Raw genomic sequence first — 21,370 nt, forward strand, 5'->3', positions numbered from 1 at the left:
ACCCTAGACTAAGCTCCAGTGATAATAATCCTAAAATCATAAAACGATACATCAAAAATTCTCCAGCTTAAAAGTTTTGTGCCAAGGGTGTGGTATCTTACTGCTTCGTTTATGTGCTGTGCCTTGATGTGTAGAAAGACCAATAAACAGAACAGATCTGTGCAGAGGTGGTCTGTATGGTCTTGCATTATGTAAAACTTAGAAGGAAAACTGTAGCAGTATTACTCCTTTGTACTGTCACTGCACTTTTGTCTGAGATGGCATGCCAAAACATACCAAGCACTCTAATTTAGTGACAGCCACCTAACGATTTTGATTATGTCACAGTTAAAACATATGTTCTTAGTAGGTGTAAAATGTACATTTCCTCATAATCAAAACTTAAAAGAATATCAGTGCCAAAAATTATGTGAGCATATATGTACTAAGTTCTGGCTGAAGGAAAACATTTGAAAGCTTTACATCTGAAGTGGGTTTATTATTTTTAACAATATCTGTAGGTAGCTCTTAGAACTCCAGGCAGGTTAAATATCCAGTTTTTAGGTTTTTTGTTATTTGTAAGTTAATGAATCTTACCACATCATCCCATATTCCACTGCTACTATTTTCACATCTCAAGAAAGGTCAACATTTTTGTTATATGAAAGGGCAGGAGGAGATGAGAAAAAGCCAACTCACACATATGTTCTTTCTACCTTTAACACTAAAATCACCAACTGCAAGCTTTTTATCAGCTACCAAATACTAACATGTTTCCCAAACTGTCAGACCCCAGACTTTAAACATCTGAACATTATCTTATAGTTTTGTTCTACTGAATATTGCTTTGTGTCAGAATTAAAGATTTCTGGTCAAAAAGGTGCACTATAATCTGGATTAGACATACATGATAAACTGGGGGAAGTAATTTGATTACAAATCTCTAAAACAGAATAAATAGATTTTAAAACTATAAGGAATTTCTGCAAATCAATAATGACAGAAAACTAAAGAGCTGGGAAAAAGATATAAGTAGGCAATTCACTGAGCAGAAACCCAAGTGACTAGTAACTAACAATGAGATAATACTGTCTACCCCATTCTTTCAAAGTGACAAAAGTTAGAATGTCAGAATACTCAGTAATCACAATGATACCGGAAATAGGAACCCACACGCACTGCCGGCCACAATGTAAAGTGGTGGAATTGGGTAGTACTTAGTGAAATTGCATACTCGTGCACATGAAATCCAGTAAATTCCCCTGTAATCTATGTTCCCCAAAGACTCCCTCTCAGGGTGATCCATTATGCTGTATGTACATCTGGTTATTGACTACATATTCTATGTACATATTACATCATGTACACACATTAGACTCTAGATGTACATACAGCATAATGGATGACTCAAACATTTTTAATGTAAGTAGTTATGTTTATAACACAATGAGAACTATAGCATAATACTGCATATAAAATAAAAGCCTTTATACATATTTTTATAAAACATACATTTTATAAGAATATCTAAGCTGTACCCCAAACACATTAGAATGGGTGCCTGTAAAGGGAATAGTATAGACATAGGGGTCAGGTATGAAATGGAAAAACAAGCCAGAGGGCCTTGAACTAGCTCATGAGAGTGCACCAGGACTGACCCAACACTGCCTGCTCCTCAAGTCTGAGAAAACAGCAAATGAAACCAATTTACATTTAAAAGATCTTCAAAGAGACTATGTAATTATTTTTTTCTGCCTCAAATTGTCCATGAGAACGTCTACCTGCTGGTGCCCTTGCTCTGACTCAGCTTTGTATCTCTGTTAGCGCTGTATTCACCCTGATGTACTTACAACATCTATAAAACGAAGAGACTTGAAAGTTGCTCCAGGTTGGCATCCCATTGCAGACAGCGAAGGATAGTGGCCTTCCTCCAACACATACTGATTACCAGAGAAGTTTTCTCCATCGTATGCAACCCAGCTACAAAGGGAAAACCACACACATGTACAGTGTATAATCTGAGTCTTCCTGGTCTAGAAGTCTGATTTTTAGAGGTAACCTGCCATTCAGTAAACACAATGCTTCTTATGGCTAATGGGGTTTTCTCTTCAAAAATATCTGGATATATTTACTGCATTTCATCTTGTAGCAAATGAATAATCATAGCAACTTTGCATTTGGGAAATAAATTTGTTTTTCTCCATGAAGTGATTCATGCTTTCCCCTTTCCACCTTCCAGCATTCCTTGCTCCTCTCTTGGTGCCACCATTCTACTACAGGCCAAGGTGGTTTTGCCAAGCCCTTGAAGCTTCTCATACACTAATCCTCAGTGTATGATTAAAGGCATTACTAACACTATTATTATTATTTGACTTAATTCTTCATCACCTTTTGCATAGATTGCTCTAAAGGCTTCCTGATCCCATCTCCTGGCTTGGACTCCTTGTTTGTCCCGTCTTGTGTATCCTGTGGTGTCTGTCTAAGCTCACATGCTGAGGGAAGTCATCATCTGAGTCCACCCTCCCTGTCCAAAGTCACTTCCCCTTCCCCAAATACAGAGACCACCCTCTGGTGTGCCCCTCATCAGCACTCCAGTCCAGCCATGCACTTGCCTAACATTCAGAATGTCTACCCTCCTCCTACCCACCTGTAAACAAATATACCTTGGGATGAGCCTTGGAGATGACCTAGAATCCCTTGACAGATGACAGGAGAGACCTACAGTGCTAAGAACCTGGTCCCAATCCCACTGCACAACGAGGGGATGATGTTGAACTTCTCCCGCCCACACTGATTGATGCCTGTGTCCTCTGATGTCCAGCACCCAGTGCTCTAAAGTATACTTCAGTACTCACTATTTGGTGGTTTTATAGTGCCAAGCATCTACAGGTATATTTATGTGCTGGTATGAATCCTGTTTCCCACACTGATTGGGCTCTTCCAGTCCACTGTTTTGCTTACCTGCCTCCTAAAACTCTACAAGACTTCGTAGAGAATGAATCATCAATTTGACTTATTGTTTCTCCAAAACATTGACTGCAACCTTGAAAGTGTGGTTCCGAAAACAGGTGAATCTTTGAAAAAAGTAAACAGAAACAAGTAAAATTATATTCCTAAATATAGTCATTCAGCCTTTGAAATGACCAAACATGGCCTATTAACTTTTGTTACAGTAAACTGGTGTGAATTTTATAAATCCTTTAATTTTCTGTATCTATATTAATGATTAATTAGAAGTATTTTGACTGCACCATTCACGACTGTTTAATTCAGAGTCATCAAAGGACAGTCCAACAAGAGAGGCAGCTTTCTACAGAACATCCTACCCTGTCCTAACAAGCTGTGAGGCATTTTAAAGCTTTATTGTGGCCAAAAGTAATTGTTGACAGGTCTAACATTTATAAGAAACTATATTTTGGAAACATGTAGTACAGTTTTCCTCCCTCAGTGGAAGTCACCTGCTGACTTGTTAGACTCTGTGTATGCCAATAAAGGAGGCTACAGTCGCGTTTGTGACTCTGTAATTATGGCTGTCTGAACACTTACATTAAAAAGTCTTAAATAAGGAAATTAACACTTCAGTTGATGTAGAGAGTCAGCACTCCAAAGGCTTAAGTGAGAGACCATGTAAAAGAAGCCATATAAAATGTCTAATGCAGACACAGCAAATATGAAAATATATTTTATTGCTTACCACAATAACTATATGCTATTGTTTGAAATACTAATCCCAGTACATTAATATAAATAATCCACTGTAATGATATAAAATTTAACTTTACATATAAAAACATTTTATAAGAAGTATTTAGATATAGGTCAGTGTTATCAATTAAGCCTTGCGTGATCAGTTGCTCAGTCATGTCTGACTCTTTCTGACCCTATGGACTGTAGCCCATCAGGCTTCTCTGTCCATGCGATTTTCCAGGCAAGAATATTGGAGTGGGGTGCCATTTCCTCCTCCAAGAGATCTTCCCAACCCAGGGATCAAACCCAACTCCCTGCATCTCTTGCACTGGCAGGCAGATTCTTTACCACTGAGCCACCTGGGAAGACCCCTAATTAAGCCTTACTGTAAACTTAAATCTAATTTTAAAATACAGTTATGCTTTCAGGCATAAAAAATGGGTAAAACTAACAATATGTCCCTAAATGTATTATGTTTTACACATAAATTCAGCTTTTCAATGGAAGGTTTCTAATTATTAAAAACAGAGAATTTGTTAAATTACCTGATTTCGTCTCCTTGGGCCAGTGAAAGAATCCTAAGAATTTTTAGAGAGAAAAGAAAAGGAAATGAGTAGGGTAGACATCTTGAAAGTTTTTTCTCTAGATCATTAACAATTACCATTAAAAATAACCTCAGGATAGTTTCTATAATAAAATGTTTCATGAACCAGACGCACACATTAATGTAATCCAAAATTCAGGCAACTGTTCTCATAGAAAAATATAACTCCTTACCAAACATATGGGTTGAACAGAGGAGATCTTACAGTTTTTGCCTCCCCAGTCCTCGAAGCTGGTATAGAAACCTTTATCCAGTATGTACTGTTCTCCTGTGAAGTCAGGATTTTCATAGGCTACCCATCTAAAAAAACAAAAGCACTGACTCATTATAGTTCATAGTCTACATTTGTAATAAATCACACATTTGGGCAAATATGTATCATAGAGCAACTTTCATTTGTTTTACTAATTAGTAATCTTAATTTTTCTTGCTCTCCATTGATCTTTTAGGAGCAGATAATTTGTAGGACAAATCAAAGTGGCAAGAAAAAGAATATCTTTGCATGAACCTTTCGATGTTCTTGCTTACCAAATCCTATTCCTGGAGAAAGCTCCAATGAGATTATTTCTCTATATTTCTGATTCTAAGGAGACAGTTTGGACTTTCAAGAAATAACCTGTAAAAACTCTTCTAATAAACAACTAAGGATTCTTTAATGTTGATAACAAAAAGTTATCTTTCCAGAAAGATATTACAGAAGTTGTCTCTTATTACACAGCAAATCACACTGGGGGTGGGCGGGGGAAGCTGACAGAAAAAAAAATGCTTTAAATAATCATAAAATAGCTAAATAATGAAAATTTTGTTTCAATCAGGATTTCCAACATAACACAACTACATAAAAAGCAAAACTGAGCAAACTCTCAGGAATACTAAGAAACAATCTCTTGGAATGTTTTCACATTTTTTATCTTTTAAATGATCCACACTCAGAGAGGAAAGTCAACAAAACCACCTTATTGATGCTGTTTCCTATCCAAAGATACAGTCCTTGAAGGGAAAAAGAGTTTTTCAATTTTGTTACATTCAAGAGATGCTCAATGTTTCCCCCTCAGTTAATTCACTGCTCTGCACTGGTCCTCTCACAGCTTAAAGGAATAATACCTTTATGCCTATGGTACTTTCCAAAAGTACTTTCCAAAACACTTTTTACATCTGTTATCACATTTATTCTTCTACAAAAGAGAACACACTTGGCTCCACATTGAATCTGTTCCTTTAGCTCTAACCTTTGTGCTTTGTTGCCGCGCTTAGTCATGCTGGTGAAGCACCTCCGTAAAGGAATGTTGCTTATACACTGAAATATACATCATAGTTGATTCTCAAGACTCTGACCTTTAAAGGTGTAACACTTTCCCATTCATATAGAGATAAATATCTCTAGAACAAAAACGTATAGTTGTCTTGTGGAGGCTTATAGGAACACTGTGACTGGACCTACATGGATAGCTGCCAACAAAGGGTTGCAGTACCAAGACGTTTGCAGCAATCCGCCACGCCTCCTTCCCTTTTAGAGTAAAAGCAGCCTGAATTCTAACTTGGTGATGGTTCTTTGGGACAAAGATGGCCCACCATCTTCTAGGTCTGCTGGCTTTCTAAATAGAGTAGCTATTCCTTGCCCTAACGCCTTGTCTGTCAGTTAACTGGCCTGTTGTGTGGCGAGCAGTGTGAGCTTGGAGTCAGTAACAGGGAGGGACAGTTTTTCACACGTTACAGAAAGGAAAACCTAAAGACACAGAAAAAAAATTACTCATTTAACAGACAGGTCATTTACCATGTGTGCTGGGATACTAGGAACGCAAGGTGAAAAAGACAAGATTCTTGCCCTCAAAAGTTCAGAGATGGGTAAGAAGTATCACGTGGAATTATTTGTTGCTGTTTGTTCTGAATGGGATGTGACCTGTCCAAGGTGACACAATCAGTTAGTGGCCAAGGATGAATGAACCCTTGTCCAAGGCTCCTGAGGCTCATCAGGTCTCATTTCTTGACCTGAACTGCCACCTACCCTGTAAAGTATATTTTCATTTACTATTCTACTTAATACAGCTCACATGCTTCACGATTAGAACAGATTATAACTTATCTAAAGGGCTTGACTTAAAAACTCAAGTACAGTTATTACTTGGAAATAAACAGCCATCAAAGAGAACACTGCAAAAACCTCAAGTGATAATTAGTTATGACAGCTAACATCTGGACTCACTTCTGGCCATCTGAATGGAGAAACTGCTATAAGCACTAATCACAGTCTATTTCAGAAAATATTGCTCTCCCACTTCAGAAGCTCATTAAGCAATTTTAAAATTCTATTCGCCAACACTGTGAGATGAAGGATTAGGAGGCTGGTTCTAAATATGGTCATGACATTAACTTTCAGATAACTTCAAAGAGATCCCTTAACCTTTGTACAAGTCTGTATTTTCATTTTTAAGTAAGGGCATTGACCAGGATCCCAGTGCTGACAGGGTAAGGCTGTACAGCTCATGGGTGCCTGAGTGTGTGGCCTCTGTTCACACAGCCGTTGGCTTAGTCATGAAGAGAAAAAAAAAAGAGGGATCGCAGAACGCTGCAACAGAGGAGGAATTTCCACAGAGCAAGAAAATCTACTTTACAAAAGCCAGGACCTAAAAAGAAATCAAAGAGGTTAAGACATATCACAAAAAAGTTCTCCTGACAAGGCTCTGGGTCCATAGCAAGTTAGAGAGGCACAGAAGGTTAGAGGGTCAAGAGGCTTAGAGTCCTTTTTGCTTGACTGTTTGACTTTAAGGTTTGAAAGGAAAACAGCCAGTGAGGAGGGAAAGACAGAAAACTCAGGAGACAAGTCGAGCAAGCTCTGAAAGACACTTCAGCCAGTGCTTTTGTTGGTGTTTGTTTAACAAGTGTGGGTACTGTACTTCCCTATAAAACTAAAATACATTACTTATAGGAAAACACCCAGTCCAGGTTTGATGCATGAGACAGGGTGCTCGGAGCTGGTGCACTGGGATGACCCAGAGGGATGGGATGGGAAGGGAGCGGGGAGGGGGGTTCAGGATGGGGAACACGTGTACACCTGTGGCAGATTCATGTCAATGTATGGCAAAACCACTACAATATTGTAAAGTAATTAGCCTCCAGTTTAAAAAAATAAATTTATTTAAAAAAAGAAAACACCCAACACTGAAGTAAACCTTTCTAACTCACTGAAGTTGAAACAGGAAACCCATTTATTAAAATGTCACTTGAATTGACAGTAGTGTTGTTTTCTTTCCAAGATGCAGCCCCAGATTAATCACCCATGAATATGGGGGTAAAAAATCCAAAATTCGTTTCTGAGATGCTCTGGTATATCTATCATCTAGAGTCTATTTATAACTTATACCTGAAACTGTTAGGAAGAAAACTCCTTCCTGTCCTTGCTTAAGCACATGTGAATCAACACTTCTCTGTCTACAAGATTGGAAGGGGTGGAGGGTAGGCAAGTACGAACAGATCTCAGCCTGCTGGGATCACTGCTCAGAATTTAAGGGCAGCAGTGCAAACCTGCCCTTCTGTTGAGTCAAAACAACAACACTTTTTGAAAAAAATCTGGACTCAAGAAATATTTCATTTTGCTCGTTTTTAAAAAATTAGCCCAGTTTTCACTAGTTAAGCAAGAGGACAGCATAAGAACTAGGAAGTGATGAGTGGGGATGTGTAAAGCCAACTCTTCTGATGTTTCAACAAGAAATGAAATGTAGTTCCTAAAACCTCTTCTGCTGGATTCACGGGTGCCCTTCCTGAAGGCTGTTCTCGGTTTCAGAGTTACTAATAATGAGTTTACCACCCAGGGAATTTATCGCGCATGTGCCGCTGGCACATCTCAACCTTCCTGTCCTGCAGGGCTCAACTCCCGTGCTACCTCCTCTGAAGTCTTCCCTCTGTCCAAGCTGGAAATTCACTCCTCTCCGCTGTAGGTCCCCAGAGCACTTAATCTTTGCATCTTTTGTAGCAATAATTATGTTTTATATAAATACTATAACTTCTTTGAGGATACAGTGCTTTGCACATAATAGACTTCAATAAATATTTGTCTAATGATCAACTGAGTGAAATATGAGGAAGCAGCTGGCCTTGGCAAATTGAAGCACTTCTACAACCCAGAATGTAAAAGGAAGTGGCTGCGTGTGTGTGTGCGCGCACATGCACGCCTCCTTTCAACTTCCCCCAGTAACAAACCCAACTGCTGCCACCCAACTGAAAAGAAAAAGCCTAAGCCTGGAAATGTAACTAGAACCGACTAAAAATAGAAACATAAAAGCAACATTTTATAAAGGAAACAGATTTTAAGTAAACAAGGGCTGGGTGAAAAAGAGACTGGCTCCAGGCACAGTAATTCTACCTGTGCTCACAGAATAATCTACATACATGCCCGACGGGAATCCACCCAGCATCCTTTTGCTTCCTCTGCAAGGGTGTATGACTGGGCTCTGACTAATGGACCCAACACACCTGGTGAGTATCAAAATGTTCAACTGTTTCCCCATACTGAGTTGGTCATTGTATATTCTCCCTCTAAATAGTTTACTTTAAAGGCAGTCAAAAATACTATATAGCCACAGCAATATTTCAGATGACTTCTGAACACCATACCTTTGTCTATGGAAGATTCTAATACATTAGGGTTCCAGAACAGGACCTAGGAGAAGGCATTTCCTGCTAAGAATGGAAGCCCCAGAAGTCATTGTGTCATTCTGCCGAGATGGTGCCAGAAACAACAACCAACACAAGAATTTAACGACATGACTAACGTTAAAAGCATATTACATTGTAGATGCATCTAAAATATCTAGGGCGTCTGTGGAAAGTCTCTTGAAATACAATATAGAGTTGAGGTTAGAGTGATTTATGTAGCCTATGTTACTCATGCCATAAGAACCTAATACCAAACACTTTCAACAGAACCAATGTCGATTTCATATGACCATTTAAGAATACTCTCATAACAAATTATAACTTACATCAGCCTGGACCATAAAAACAATCATATAGCTCACTTTAACAGACATCTGTTCCTGCCAATCCAATATCTGCCTCCACTCTATCTGATGTTCCTGGGGAACCCCTCAGCCCAATCATATATAACATGCCCCCATTGTACTGACCCTACATCTCAGCTCCAGAGCTGTGCATGTATCACAGGCATGGCCTTCTCCTTGGCTACAGTAATTGGTTCAGATACATCCATATGACCTAAGTTACAGAATCAAAGTCAAACCTGGAACCTCTGTGGGAAAGAGAAGCTTTCCACTGGAAGCAGTCAAGAACAGAAACCAGATGCTGCTGCCACAGGCCCCAGATAGAAAATACGCTTTGTTCTTGCTGTTTAGTCACTAAGTTGTGTCCAACTATTTACGACCCCATGGACTGGAGCCTGCCAGGCTCCTCTGTCCATAGGATTTTCCAGGCAAGAATACTGGAATGCGTTGCCATTTCCTACTCCAGGGGATCTTTCCAAACCAAGGATCAAACCCATATCTCTTGTGTCTCGGCAGGTGGATTCTTTATATTGCTAAGGCACCAGGGTAGAACAAATGTGACTCCATATTTAATCCATTTATTCCACCTTAGCCTTTGTGTTCTCTATTGCTTTTGCTGCAAGTTAATCACTAAAGGGATGCTGCCATAGCTTAAACATAATGGCCAACTTCTGGGAACCCTGCCTCCCACACCCAAGTGTTAACCTAGAATACTTTTTGTTGAGCTCACAGGAAATATCCTGACCAGGCCCACCTAACTGCAGGAAAGTAAAAATTAACACATCCCCTGAGGAGTCTGTATTCCACATCCCAGGGAATAATTGCAACAATTTATTGTCCTTTTTACTGCTTCACTTCCCCTTCTATGTTCTATAAAAGAAACTAGCATCCAAACCCCAGCAAGATGGCTCTTCAGGACACAAGTCGAAGACTAGTCTCAGTCCTCTGGCTTTCCAAAAAAGTCACTATTTCTTGCCCTAATACCTCGTCTCTAGATTTTTTGGCCTATAGTATGGCGAGCAGTATGACCCTGAACTTGGTAACGAAAAGACCTGCCTAAAGTAAAGCCAGCATAGCAAAAGCCCAGTCAAGAGATGGAGATCAAGTTCTCATACAGTGTCTAAACCCCTGTACCATCAGGACTTTTCAGTTATGCATGCCAATATATTACATTTTTATCACTTATGCCATTTTAGTTTGACTTGTAGCCACTTGCATCCCAAGGAGTCTTGACTAGTCATCTTTCAATAAAAACTTACTTCAGCATTAGTAAAGCACTCAGTAGCAAATTCCAGGTACACTGAAACAATTATTTTTTATGTTAAAATAAAAGCCCATAAATGAACCCACCTATATGGTTAATTTATAACAGAGGAGGCAATAGTATATTAATACAAAGGGGAAAAGACTCTTCAATAAATCGTGCAGGGAAAATTCAACAGCTACATAGAAAAGAATCAAATTGGACTACTTTCTCACACCATATAAAAAATAAACCCAAAGTAGATTAAAGACTTACATTTAAGATCTGAAACCATAAAACTCCTAGAGGAAACAGGCAGTATGCTCTTTGACATGTCTTAGCAATATTTTTTTGGATATGTCTCCTCAGGCAAGGGAAACAGAACAAAAATAAACAAAAGGGACTACATCAAACTACAAACTACATCAAAAAAGCTTTTTGTACATCAAAGGGAACCACCAACGAATCAAAAGGCACCTGCTGAATAGGAGAAGAAATTTGCAAACAACATATCTGATAAAGGGTTAATAGCCAAAATAACAAAGGACTCATACAACTCAACACCAAAAATCAAACCATCTGATTAAAATATAGCCAGAGGACCTAAATAGGCATTTTTCCAAAAGGACCTACAGTCAGCCAGTAGGCACTTGAAAATATATTCAACATAACTAATCATCAGGAAAATGCAAATCAAATTCACAATGAGATATAGTCTCACACCTGTCAGAATGGCTACCGTCAAAAAGGCAACACATAACAAGTGTTGGCAAGGATGTAGAGAAAAGGGAACCCTTGTGCACTGTTGGTAGGAATATAAATTGGTGCAGTAACTATGGAGAACAACATGGGTTCCTCAAAAAGTTAAAAATAGCACTACACAATGCAGCAATTCCATTTCTGGGTATTCTTCCAAAGAAAACAAAAACACTAAGTCAAAAAGATACAAGGACCCCTCTATTCACTGCTGCATTCCATATCCAAGACATAGAAGCAACCTATATATCTAACATAGATAGATGTAGTGTGTATACACATACACACAACGGATAGTAATCCACCGTAAAAAGGAATGAAATTTTGCTATTTGCCCAACATGGGAGAACTGAGAGGGTATTATGCTAGGTGAAATAGACAAATACCACATATTTATATGTGGAATCTAAGAACAAAAGGAACAAACAAAACAGAAAACAGTCGTAGATACGGAGAACAGGTGGCTGCCAGAGTGGAGGGAGGTGGGAGGATGAGTGAAATAGGCGAGGGAAATTAAGAGGCACACACTTCCATTTACAAAATAAATGAGTCATAGGAATGAAACGTATAACATCAGGAATATTATCAATAATTACATAGTATTTTGGTATGGTGACAGAAGGTAACTAGACTTTTCATGGTGATCATTCTGAAATGCACAGAAATATTAAAGCACTATGTTGTGTACCATGAACTAACATACTGTTGTAAGTCAATTGTACTTCAAAAACAACAAACATAGTCATAGAACAAGAGATCAGATTTGGACTTATCATGGTGATCATTCTGAAATGCACAGAAATATTAAAGCACTATGTTGTGTACCATGAACTAACATACTGTTGTAAGTCAACTGTACTTCAAAAACAACAAACAAACTCATAGAACAAGAGATCAGATTTGTGGTTACAGAGGGGGGGAGTGGGGAGAGTTGGATGAAGATGATCAAAAAGTATAAACTTCCAGTTATAATATAGATAAATACTGGGGATATGATGTAGAGCATGATTAATTAATTCTGCTGTGTGCTATATATGAAAATTGTTAAGAGAGTAAATCCTAAGAGTTCTCCTCACAAGGGAAACATTTTTTCTTCTTCTTCTATTTTGTATCTATGAGATGATGTTCACGGAACTTATTCTGGTATCATTTCATGATGAATATGCCATTACACTGCACATCTTAAACTTACAGAGTGCTGTATATCAACTACATCTTAATATAACTGGAAGAAAAAAATAATAGGAAATATAATAGAGCAGGTGTAGGACCATAAGAAAATCAAATGGGACTTTGTCCCAACTTCAGGTTTCTAATGTTAAATCACTACTATTTGTGTCTGATCCTAAGAAATTCATGAGTTCTTTTCATGAAGAATGACAAGGGAAGTGAATCTATAGATTTCATAATGCAACTCAAATTCTGCTCCAATATTATATTACATATAAAAGATACTATATGAGAAAGATTTTAAAAAGCAGTTATAAAAATATTGTAGCAGTATTAAATGGCTAATTTAATGTTTCATTTTTGAGATATGTACTTATTGAGTGTCTACTCTGGGTCAAAGACTCCATTACTTTAACACAAATCAAAGTGAAGCTCACTATTAAAATCCCCTTTGGGTTATTTCACTTACACTCCACTCAGTACGTTAATAGACTGTGTCTTCACTCCGTATCCCGTCTCCTTTAAATTAGCAACAATTCCTAATACATCAATACTGGAACCTTTGGATCCAAAGTTTTTTTCACTGTACATTATCATGTGAGCATTTGAAAAATCCTGTTGAGAAAAAAAAATTCAAAATTCAAAGACTAGCCAATTATTACTCAAAAACGCCCAAGTATTACCCATTAGCTTTTCTGTAACTTACACCTAATATAGGTCTTAAAGACTGCAGTTCTCCACTGTAGCCTCCCCAGTCATTCCAGTCCTTGTATTCTCCTTCTTCAAGCAAATACTGATGACCTGTAAAGCCAGGCTTCTCATAAGCAACCCAACTACAACAGAAAGAACATGAAAGAGTAGAAATTTTCAGTAGTTAAAATATCAGTGTCACTGACAAATGTAAATAGCTATAGAGCTAGACATGGACCCATGCATTATGACTACTGGAATTCTTCCCTAGCATTTAAGAGATTAGTAGAATGGCCTCCCTGGTGGCTCAGATGATAAAGAATCTGCCTGCGACGTAGGAGACCCGGGTTCAATCCCTGGGTCAGGAAGATTCCCCTGGAGAAGGGAATGGCAACCCACTCCAGTATTCTTGCCTGGAGAATTCCATGGACAGAGGAGCCAGGTGGGCCACAGTCCATGGAGTCACAAAGAGTCAGACATGACTGAGCAACTTTCACTTCACTTCACCAAGAAATTAACCTAAGAAGTATATACCAATGTTCCTTAAAGGATTATAGGGAGCCCAGCATGTATGTGTACATGTTTGTCTAAGTGTGTTTAAGAACTGACTCAAAAGAACATTAACAAATAAAACTGGATGAACTTTCTTCCAACAATAATTAATTTATTGTATATTTTGGGCTATTTATAAGCCATTTTCAAGTGTAGACTTTAAAGAAAATATGTAAGCTCTATAAAGTACAGAATATGATCCTAAAAAATAGAAAGCAAACTAACAGTTCAATCATTTGGAGCATAATATCAATAAATAAGATTGTAGATTTGATCAATCTAGATGGCCCAATTTATCAGCCTTGCCCAGCTGACTGATCCCAAATCAGCCCATCAAATCCGGGTCACAACTAGCTGAAGAAAACATGTTTATTCACTCCACCCTGCAATCTGGAATGCTATCTTTGGGGGAGAGAGACCATGTTTTTAATGTTATTAAAGGGAATAAAAAGGAATCCTTACAGGTCACTCCTGTCTACTTACATGCCTCGTAGAACTTTCATAGATCCCACTGATACAAAGGACATATGTTCATCTCCAGTGGTTTCTTCTGTTTCACCTCCTTCCATGATAAACCTACCCATCTCTGTTTCCAGCTCCATACATTTTCCTTCAAAGAAAGGCTTTTCATAAATAACTACCTATAATAGAAATAAGATATGCCAGGAGGTTGTAAGAAGTTAAATATTTCAATAGCTAAGCACTAAATCAGTCACTTAATATCAGTAAGTCCTGGAACACAAATTTTATAATCACATTTTTAAATTAACTAAATAAAAGTATCTTGTAATATAATTTTAAAAATCAGAATTTTTCTCCTGCTGTGGTATAGCCTAAAGCCAAGGTTCAAAAGACAGGTGCACAATTGGTTTTTGTTCAATGTCTAAAACTGATATTTAGAATTTTTCTCAGGCCAAACTAACGAACCAAAGTATCGTTGTTTTAAAAATGAAACACACTGTAGATCAAACTGTGTGTCACAGATGTGCAAAGCAGAACTAGCAGAAGGAGAATTTTAGGGTAGGGAGAACTTGTTTTGAAAAGTAAGGTTTTTCCTTTCAGACAAGTAGCAACAGGCCCTGCAGTTAGTAAATACAACTGCAAATTACAGCTTAATACAGCAGTGAGCCTTCTGAGCCGTGGCTGCACACACTGTTCGTGCTAACGCGTGTGGTCAGCATTGCCTTCCACCTGAAGGGGATGGCATGCATAAGCTGGGCAACTCCCGCTGACTGCAGTTATGTCTCATGGAAGTAATACATAAAATCATGCAAGTATTATCTTCATGAAGATGGAATGGGAGTAAAATTCTCTAAAAATGTACCTTACCTTAGGATCTGTAGGGAATTCAACTTTACGGCCACCCTGAAAAGAAAAATGATATTATAAGAATAGTGGCTTGTCGCTGATAAGTTACCATTTGCTATTACCCATGGCAGTCAGTGATAAGCCACGGAACCACACAGAGCAACTACATTCTGGTTTGTTTAACTGATGTGGAGACAGTTCTAAAATTGCGAAAAATGCAGGGAAGATATGAGGAAGTCTCACAGAGGCGGTCTACAAGCTGAATCTGCATGGTATCTGTGCTTTTTAACCAAATAGGTGTTTGGTGGTTGTTTTTTAAACTCAGTAAACTTCTCCCCAAAAGGCCTATTTCTCACTTCTCTTAAAAAGCAGTCTAAGATTTTACATCTCTAGACTCAGATTCTCACAGGCAGCAACCCTCACCTTCTGTGTTTATTAACCCTGCACTGGGCTCGCCCTCCAGCAGGGATACCAGCTCCACTTTGCCCGTCTCCACCTTTTCCGGGCTTCAGCTCCCGGGTCAGCCTGTTCACGCCTATTTGCTGCCTGGCCCTGGAGGCATTTGATTTTGCAACCTCTGGCTTACAAAGCTGTTGAAGTTCACTCAGGTTCACAATATGATCTGAAGGGCTCCTGAAATAATTAGGTAAACTCTTAGATAAATTTAAAACATCCCATAGAGGATGGGTCTATGAGGGTTTAAATTAAAGAAATTTTAATCCAAAAATCTTACTAAAATCATAGAAGAGGTGTCACAAAGAAGTATTAAATAAGGTAAGAGTTTAAATCAGCAGTGGGAAAGTCAGAAGGCTTTTTTTTTTTTTTAAGATTGTTACATATATAAGTGAAAAAGTATAACCAAAGATCTCGAATACAGCAAATGAACTATAATTATAAAGGAATGTGGCTGATTTTAATCAACAAACCAGGGATCATACAATCAACTAGGTATCCTTTTCAAAAGGGATCCTTTTCGAATTCTGTGAACTTTACAACTCTGTAGGTCATCATTAAAAACTGCCTTCAAAACTTGAGGCAATTCTTTTACATATTCAGAAAACTTACAAAACTTTACCCTTCGAAAGAGGATTTAATTTTAGAAAAAAAGCCCAGAATTATTTGCATGAAGACAAGCAGACATCTAGATAATTAAGCCACAACCTGTGGCAGGAGGGATAAAATTAAGATAAAAAATTATCTTCCTAACTTTCTAATTTGTGTCCAACTGACTCAGAAGACAACCACAAAGTGGAATTTCAAGAACATGTCTGTAACAGGCGCCTCACTCATGCTGTACGTGTTTAGTGAACACCTCCTATGACACAGCTCAACATGAAGTCAAAACAGGTGCATCTTGGAGACTTCCAAGGCTTAGAGTCTCGCAGAAGAAACAGAGAACCAGGCAAAATACAGGGGAAGGAAGCACGGGATCCTTCCTAAGGGGAGGGCTTTGGAGGACAACACTCACCTGGACATGACTCCAGGGCCCCCAGTGCAGTCACCCAGCCTGGCCTCCTGTCATTACAGCAAGCTGGTCCTCAGCAAGCCCTACCCTTTCCCAGCTCTGACCTGGCTCATGCAGTCTAACTCTGACATCGTCATCTAAAATAATCCTGCTTGGTTTTTAAGATCCGCCTGACTTATTGTGCTATGCTGTGCTCGGTCACTCAGTCGTGTCCAACCCTTTGCAACCCCATGAACTATAGCCCACCAGACTCTTCTGCCCATGGGGATCCTCCAGACAAGAATACTGGAGTAGGTTACCATTCTCTTCACCAGGGGATCTTCCCAACCCAGGGATCGAACCCAGGTCTTCCACATTACAGGTGGATTCTTTACCATCTGAGTCACCAGGGAAGCCCTGACTTATCGTGATGCTCTCCTAATCATCCCCTTTCTCTAACACCTACAAGCTGGACTTTGTCTGTCCTCCTGATTTAACTCTTCACTTTCTCACTTCTCACATCTGCCCTGGGCTGAGCTGTGCACACACATCAGTGCCTCTGCATCGCCAAGAACACCTATGGATTTATCCACATTTTTTTTCCATCTGTAGCAACTATCAAGTTATCCTTTCTACTATTTCTATCTAGCAATAAGTCCCATCCTCTACATATTTATCTTTTAAAACTCTGCTTTATTGCTTTAAAGTCACATCCCATGAATTATCAAAGTCAAGCAAAGAATTACTGACTCTAAGAACACATGATCAGATTCCATCGTTACCATTTTCAGTGGCCGCATGGATCCAATGTATGCCTCCTCTGTATCCCAGAAGGATAAGTCAGGGTATTCACCAGGTTCCAGGATAAAAGGGACACCCTGAAATCCAGGCTCTTCATAAATCAGCCATCTAAAGAAGTACCAAGGAAGAAGCAGACAATTCATCATTTCTATCAGTGGAACACTGCACCCCACAGATGAGAGAGGACCAGAACAGGGGAGGATGTGGGTCTGGATGATGTATGGATGCACTTAGTAGAGCAAAGTTTGGCTCCAGGAGGAATAGGCCATTATATGCATCTCTTGAGCTTTTATTTGTTTCCTTGGCTTGGCTAGCTTTGTCCACTGATTTTACTTTCTATTATGAACTATTTCAAAGTTTAAATGTCTGTTACTTCCAAGTAATAAAAGTAGTTATCTTTTGCACTGTGTATGTATTCAGAGAGGCTCCAGCCAGGGGATTTTACACTTTAATAGGTTATATCTCATTTGTAACCAAAAATAGGATGTTCTACCTAATCATCTGTCATAGTATCAAAAATTAGGAACAGCTAACAAATATCTAGAGCTTACAAGGAATTCCATCTTATCCTTAACAACAATGCTACAAGTAAAATACACAGTCCCCATTTTACAGGTGAAGTTAAATTGCCCAAGGCCACACAGCTACAAGTACTAAATGCAGGGCTGATTCAAGCTGACCCCAAAACCAAGCTCCTAGTCATTCTTGAACAACAGTCTTTCTCATTCCAGAGAGTGCACTGAACATAATTTCTGCTTTCACAGACGCTCAGGATCATGACTGGGAGCATGACTTAATGCACAGTGATGTCTGTGGGGGCTCTCAAAGTCTAAAGATTGCTTGTTCCCAGGCCCAATGCTTTTTGAGTCCTTGGAATTGATTTTTATGGTTTTTCAATGCCACACCTTTCTATCATGCTTGTCAGCTGTCACGTCTGCTGTGGTCAGGCAACCAGAAGCCTCACCCTCCTCTAATGTGCTAGAAACCAGGAAACCAGAAAACCATACCTCACATGAACTGTCCCTAAAGACTGTGCAGTCTTATCAATTTCTTGGTTCCTTGGAGGGTTCTGGTGAAGTTGCTGTTGCTGGAGAAGTGACTTCTTTATAAAAGAGATGGTAATATACCCTCTTGACAAGCAAATGTGGAATTCTTGGTGATCACTTATACTCACCAATTCTTTATTAGTCTTGCTAAAGCATCCTAGCTGGGCTACCTGTGCCAAGTTCCCCAGAGCACAGGCCACAAGAGGAAGCTGGCTGTAAAGGTAATCTTTTACCTACAAAATGATTCTGATTCTCCCCTCTTTGCTTTTCTCTTGTTCACAATTTTGGCCCAAGGGCACATTTTTGGTGATAGTTTCTGTTACAGATTGTCCTGGATAAATCAGTAACTTCTTTAGACTTACTAATTATACAGGGATTTATAGTCAAAATCCTACTGGAGACCTACCAACACACACATACACACACACAATGTTGAGAGGCTGTGTGTGGTGTGTGGGTGGGGGAATCAAAACTAATCCACAGTGTTAAAAGTCAGCATAATGGTTACAGAGACGACTGGGAGGCAGCGGGAAGGCAGGAACAGAAATGCAGACAGAGAACAGACTTGTGGGCCCAGCGGGGAAGGAGGGGGCGGGACAAATTAAGAGCCTAGCGTGGACACATTCTTTACCGTATGTAAAGCAGGTAGGTGGGAAATTGCTGTATGACACAGGGAGCTCATCCCAGTACTCTGAGACAACCTAGAGGGGTGGGATGGGGTGCAGGGCTGAGAGGGAGGTTCAAGAGGGAGGGAACACATGTATACTTCCGGCTGATTCACGCTGTTGTAGGGCAGAGACCAACACATCATTGTAAAGAATTATTCTCCAATTAAAAATAAATTAAAAAAAGAGAATGCACTACATCTTTTTTTTGGAGCCCCAAGCTCTCAAAAGGCACACATCACACACTGATTTCATGCCCTAGCTAAATAACAGCAGTTTATTATAAAGTGTGCTATTTGGCCAATAACAAGCCAAGGGCCTTGAGGTCTGACTCTTCACAAATGAACAGTCTGAATTTTTTATAAACACAGACGATGGCTCATCAACAAGTGATTCTGAGATTCCAACATGGTGCTTACTGAAGTACTCTTTCATTAAGCCTTTTCTTCTATGGTTTGCGTTCTAAGGGTATGTATTCATCTGCTACTAAACATCTCATTTTCCTTGAAGCATATAGCTTAGTCATGTTAACACTTATATAAGGAAGGTAATCTGGGATAAAGAGGGCTTTGTCAAAAAACCTGAACACATAAACTGGCACACCTGAAGACTGCTGTTCTGCAAATAGTGAATTCTGAGGGCCTGCTGGGGAACTTCCTCAGTAAATGCTGAGGGCCTGGTGGGGAACTCAAATAGACATTTGTGAATGTGGGTGGACTTTGGAATCTGAAAACTCATATACAGAGTGTGATCCTTTCCTAAATTCGATTCCAACAAGATACATTATTCACAAGGCCATCAGGAGATCAACTACCTTCAGGCAGTGTTATTTCATTTTCTTTTATTTTCTCATGTATTCAGCCTTTGCCTATATTATGAATAAACTGTATATCTATGCTGCTGCTGCTGCTGCTAAGTCACTTCAGTTGTGTCCGACTCTGTGCAACCCCATAGACGGTAGCCCACCAGGCTCCCCCATCCCTGGGATTCTCTAGGCAAGAATACTGGAGTGGGTTGCCATTTCCTTCTCCAGTGCACGAAAGTGAAAAGTGAAAGTCAAGTCACTCAGTCGTGTCCGACTCTTAGCAACCCCATGGACTGCAGCCTACCAGGCTCCTCCATCCATGGGATTTTCCAGGCAAGAGTACTGGAGTGGGGTGCCATTGCCTTCTCCGTATGTCTATAAAGTATGAGTTTAAAAAAACAATAACAAATGTGGCTTCCCTGGTGTCAGTAGTAAAGAATCTGCCTGCTAATGCAAGAGACGCAGGTTCGATCCCTGATCTGAGAAGATCCCATATGGCCGCACAGCAACTAAGCCTGTGTGCCACAACTGCTGAGCCTGTGCTCCAGAGCCCAGGAACCACAACTGCTGAGCCACGTGCCCTAGAGCCTGTGCTCTGCAACAAGAGAAGCCAGTGCAATGAGAAGCCCTGGAACCACAACTAGAGAAAAGCCTGCAAGCAACAAAGATCCAGCACAGCCATAAATAAGTGAATAAACATATTTTTATTTAAAAAAAGTGTATACATACAGAGGAATACTGTTGAACTAATGTTGAACTAATAACAATGGTCATCCATACATTCATGAAAATCATTCATGTAATTACTCTTTCAGAAACACCCTCTGAATCAGACAAGAAAAACCGTTCTTATCTTGTTCACTTGCTCTTAAACCAAAAACAGTTCTTCCAGTTGGATCCTGTCTTATTCTCTAGATATGGCTGCACATGAATGTTGGCTACATATAGCAACCAAGGGGATAGTCAGAAGATTTAAATATGAATATGCCAGCTTTGAGGTTATTCAAACAAGAGCAGGCTCTGAATCTCAAGGGGGGACTGGTACCTTTACAATGGAGAGGGGTGGGAAGCATCAGTGTAACCGAGCAATCAAACTTGGTTTGATTAACACAGCATGAGTATGTGTCCCTACCCATAGAAGTAACATCCTTGACAAAACCCTTCCATCTACATCTGATTATACATGAAGACCTAACTGCCTGTATATAGAAATTTCAGGTGACAGAAGACCAAGTTAAATGATACCATGAAGAAGCACTCAGAAAATCCAGACTATGGCACATACACTAAGCAGCTGACCTAAATTCTTCAAAAACGTCAATGGCATGGGAAACAAAGATGGGGGTATTCAAGAGATTAAGAGAGACTTTTCAAAGAGATAGGACAACCAAATATATGAACCTTGCTTGGATACTAATTAAAAACATCTATAAAAGACATTCCTGAAACAATGGGGAAATTTTATTTATGGACTATTGGGTAGATATCATCATGGCCATACTGAAAATTTCTCAGGTGTGATAATGGTAGCTTTGTAGGAAAATGTCATTATAGAAGAGATGGGATGAAGCTTATAGGAATGAAGGGTCACAATACCTGCAACTTACTTTCAAGTGCTCAGAA

At 39.3% G+C, this 21,370-nt stretch overlaps 1 protein-coding gene across 1 annotated transcript in view; it reads right to left on the reverse strand.

Annotated features, from left to right (window-relative positions):
• CRYBG1 (crystallin beta-gamma domain containing 1) overlaps positions 1-21,370 on the reverse strand; it is a 226,359-nt gene that overhangs the window by 11,297 nt on the left and 193,692 nt on the right. The window contains exons 9-17 of the mRNA XM_069598234.1: positions 17,213-17,339; positions 15,008-15,043; positions 14,162-14,319; positions 13,143-13,269; positions 12,906-13,051; positions 4,444-4,570; positions 4,212-4,244; positions 2,941-3,053; positions 1,830-1,959 (exon numbers count right to left, since the gene is read on the reverse strand). Coding sequence (XP_069454335.1) covers positions 1,830-1,959; positions 2,941-3,053; positions 4,212-4,244; positions 4,444-4,570; positions 12,906-13,051; positions 13,143-13,269; positions 14,162-14,319; positions 15,008-15,043; positions 17,213-17,339 — 997 coding nt within the window. The remainder of the gene's footprint in view (positions 1-1,829; positions 1,960-2,940; positions 3,054-4,211; positions 4,245-4,443; positions 4,571-12,905; positions 13,052-13,142; positions 13,270-14,161; positions 14,320-15,007; positions 15,044-17,212; positions 17,340-21,370) is intronic.

Source organism: Ovis canadensis, chromosome 8 (assembly GCF_042477335.2).
Source record: "Ovis canadensis isolate MfBH-ARS-UI-01 breed Bighorn chromosome 8, ARS-UI_OviCan_v2, whole genome shotgun sequence".
Classification (NCBI taxonomy): Eukaryota; Metazoa; Chordata; class Mammalia; order Artiodactyla; family Bovidae; genus Ovis; species Ovis canadensis.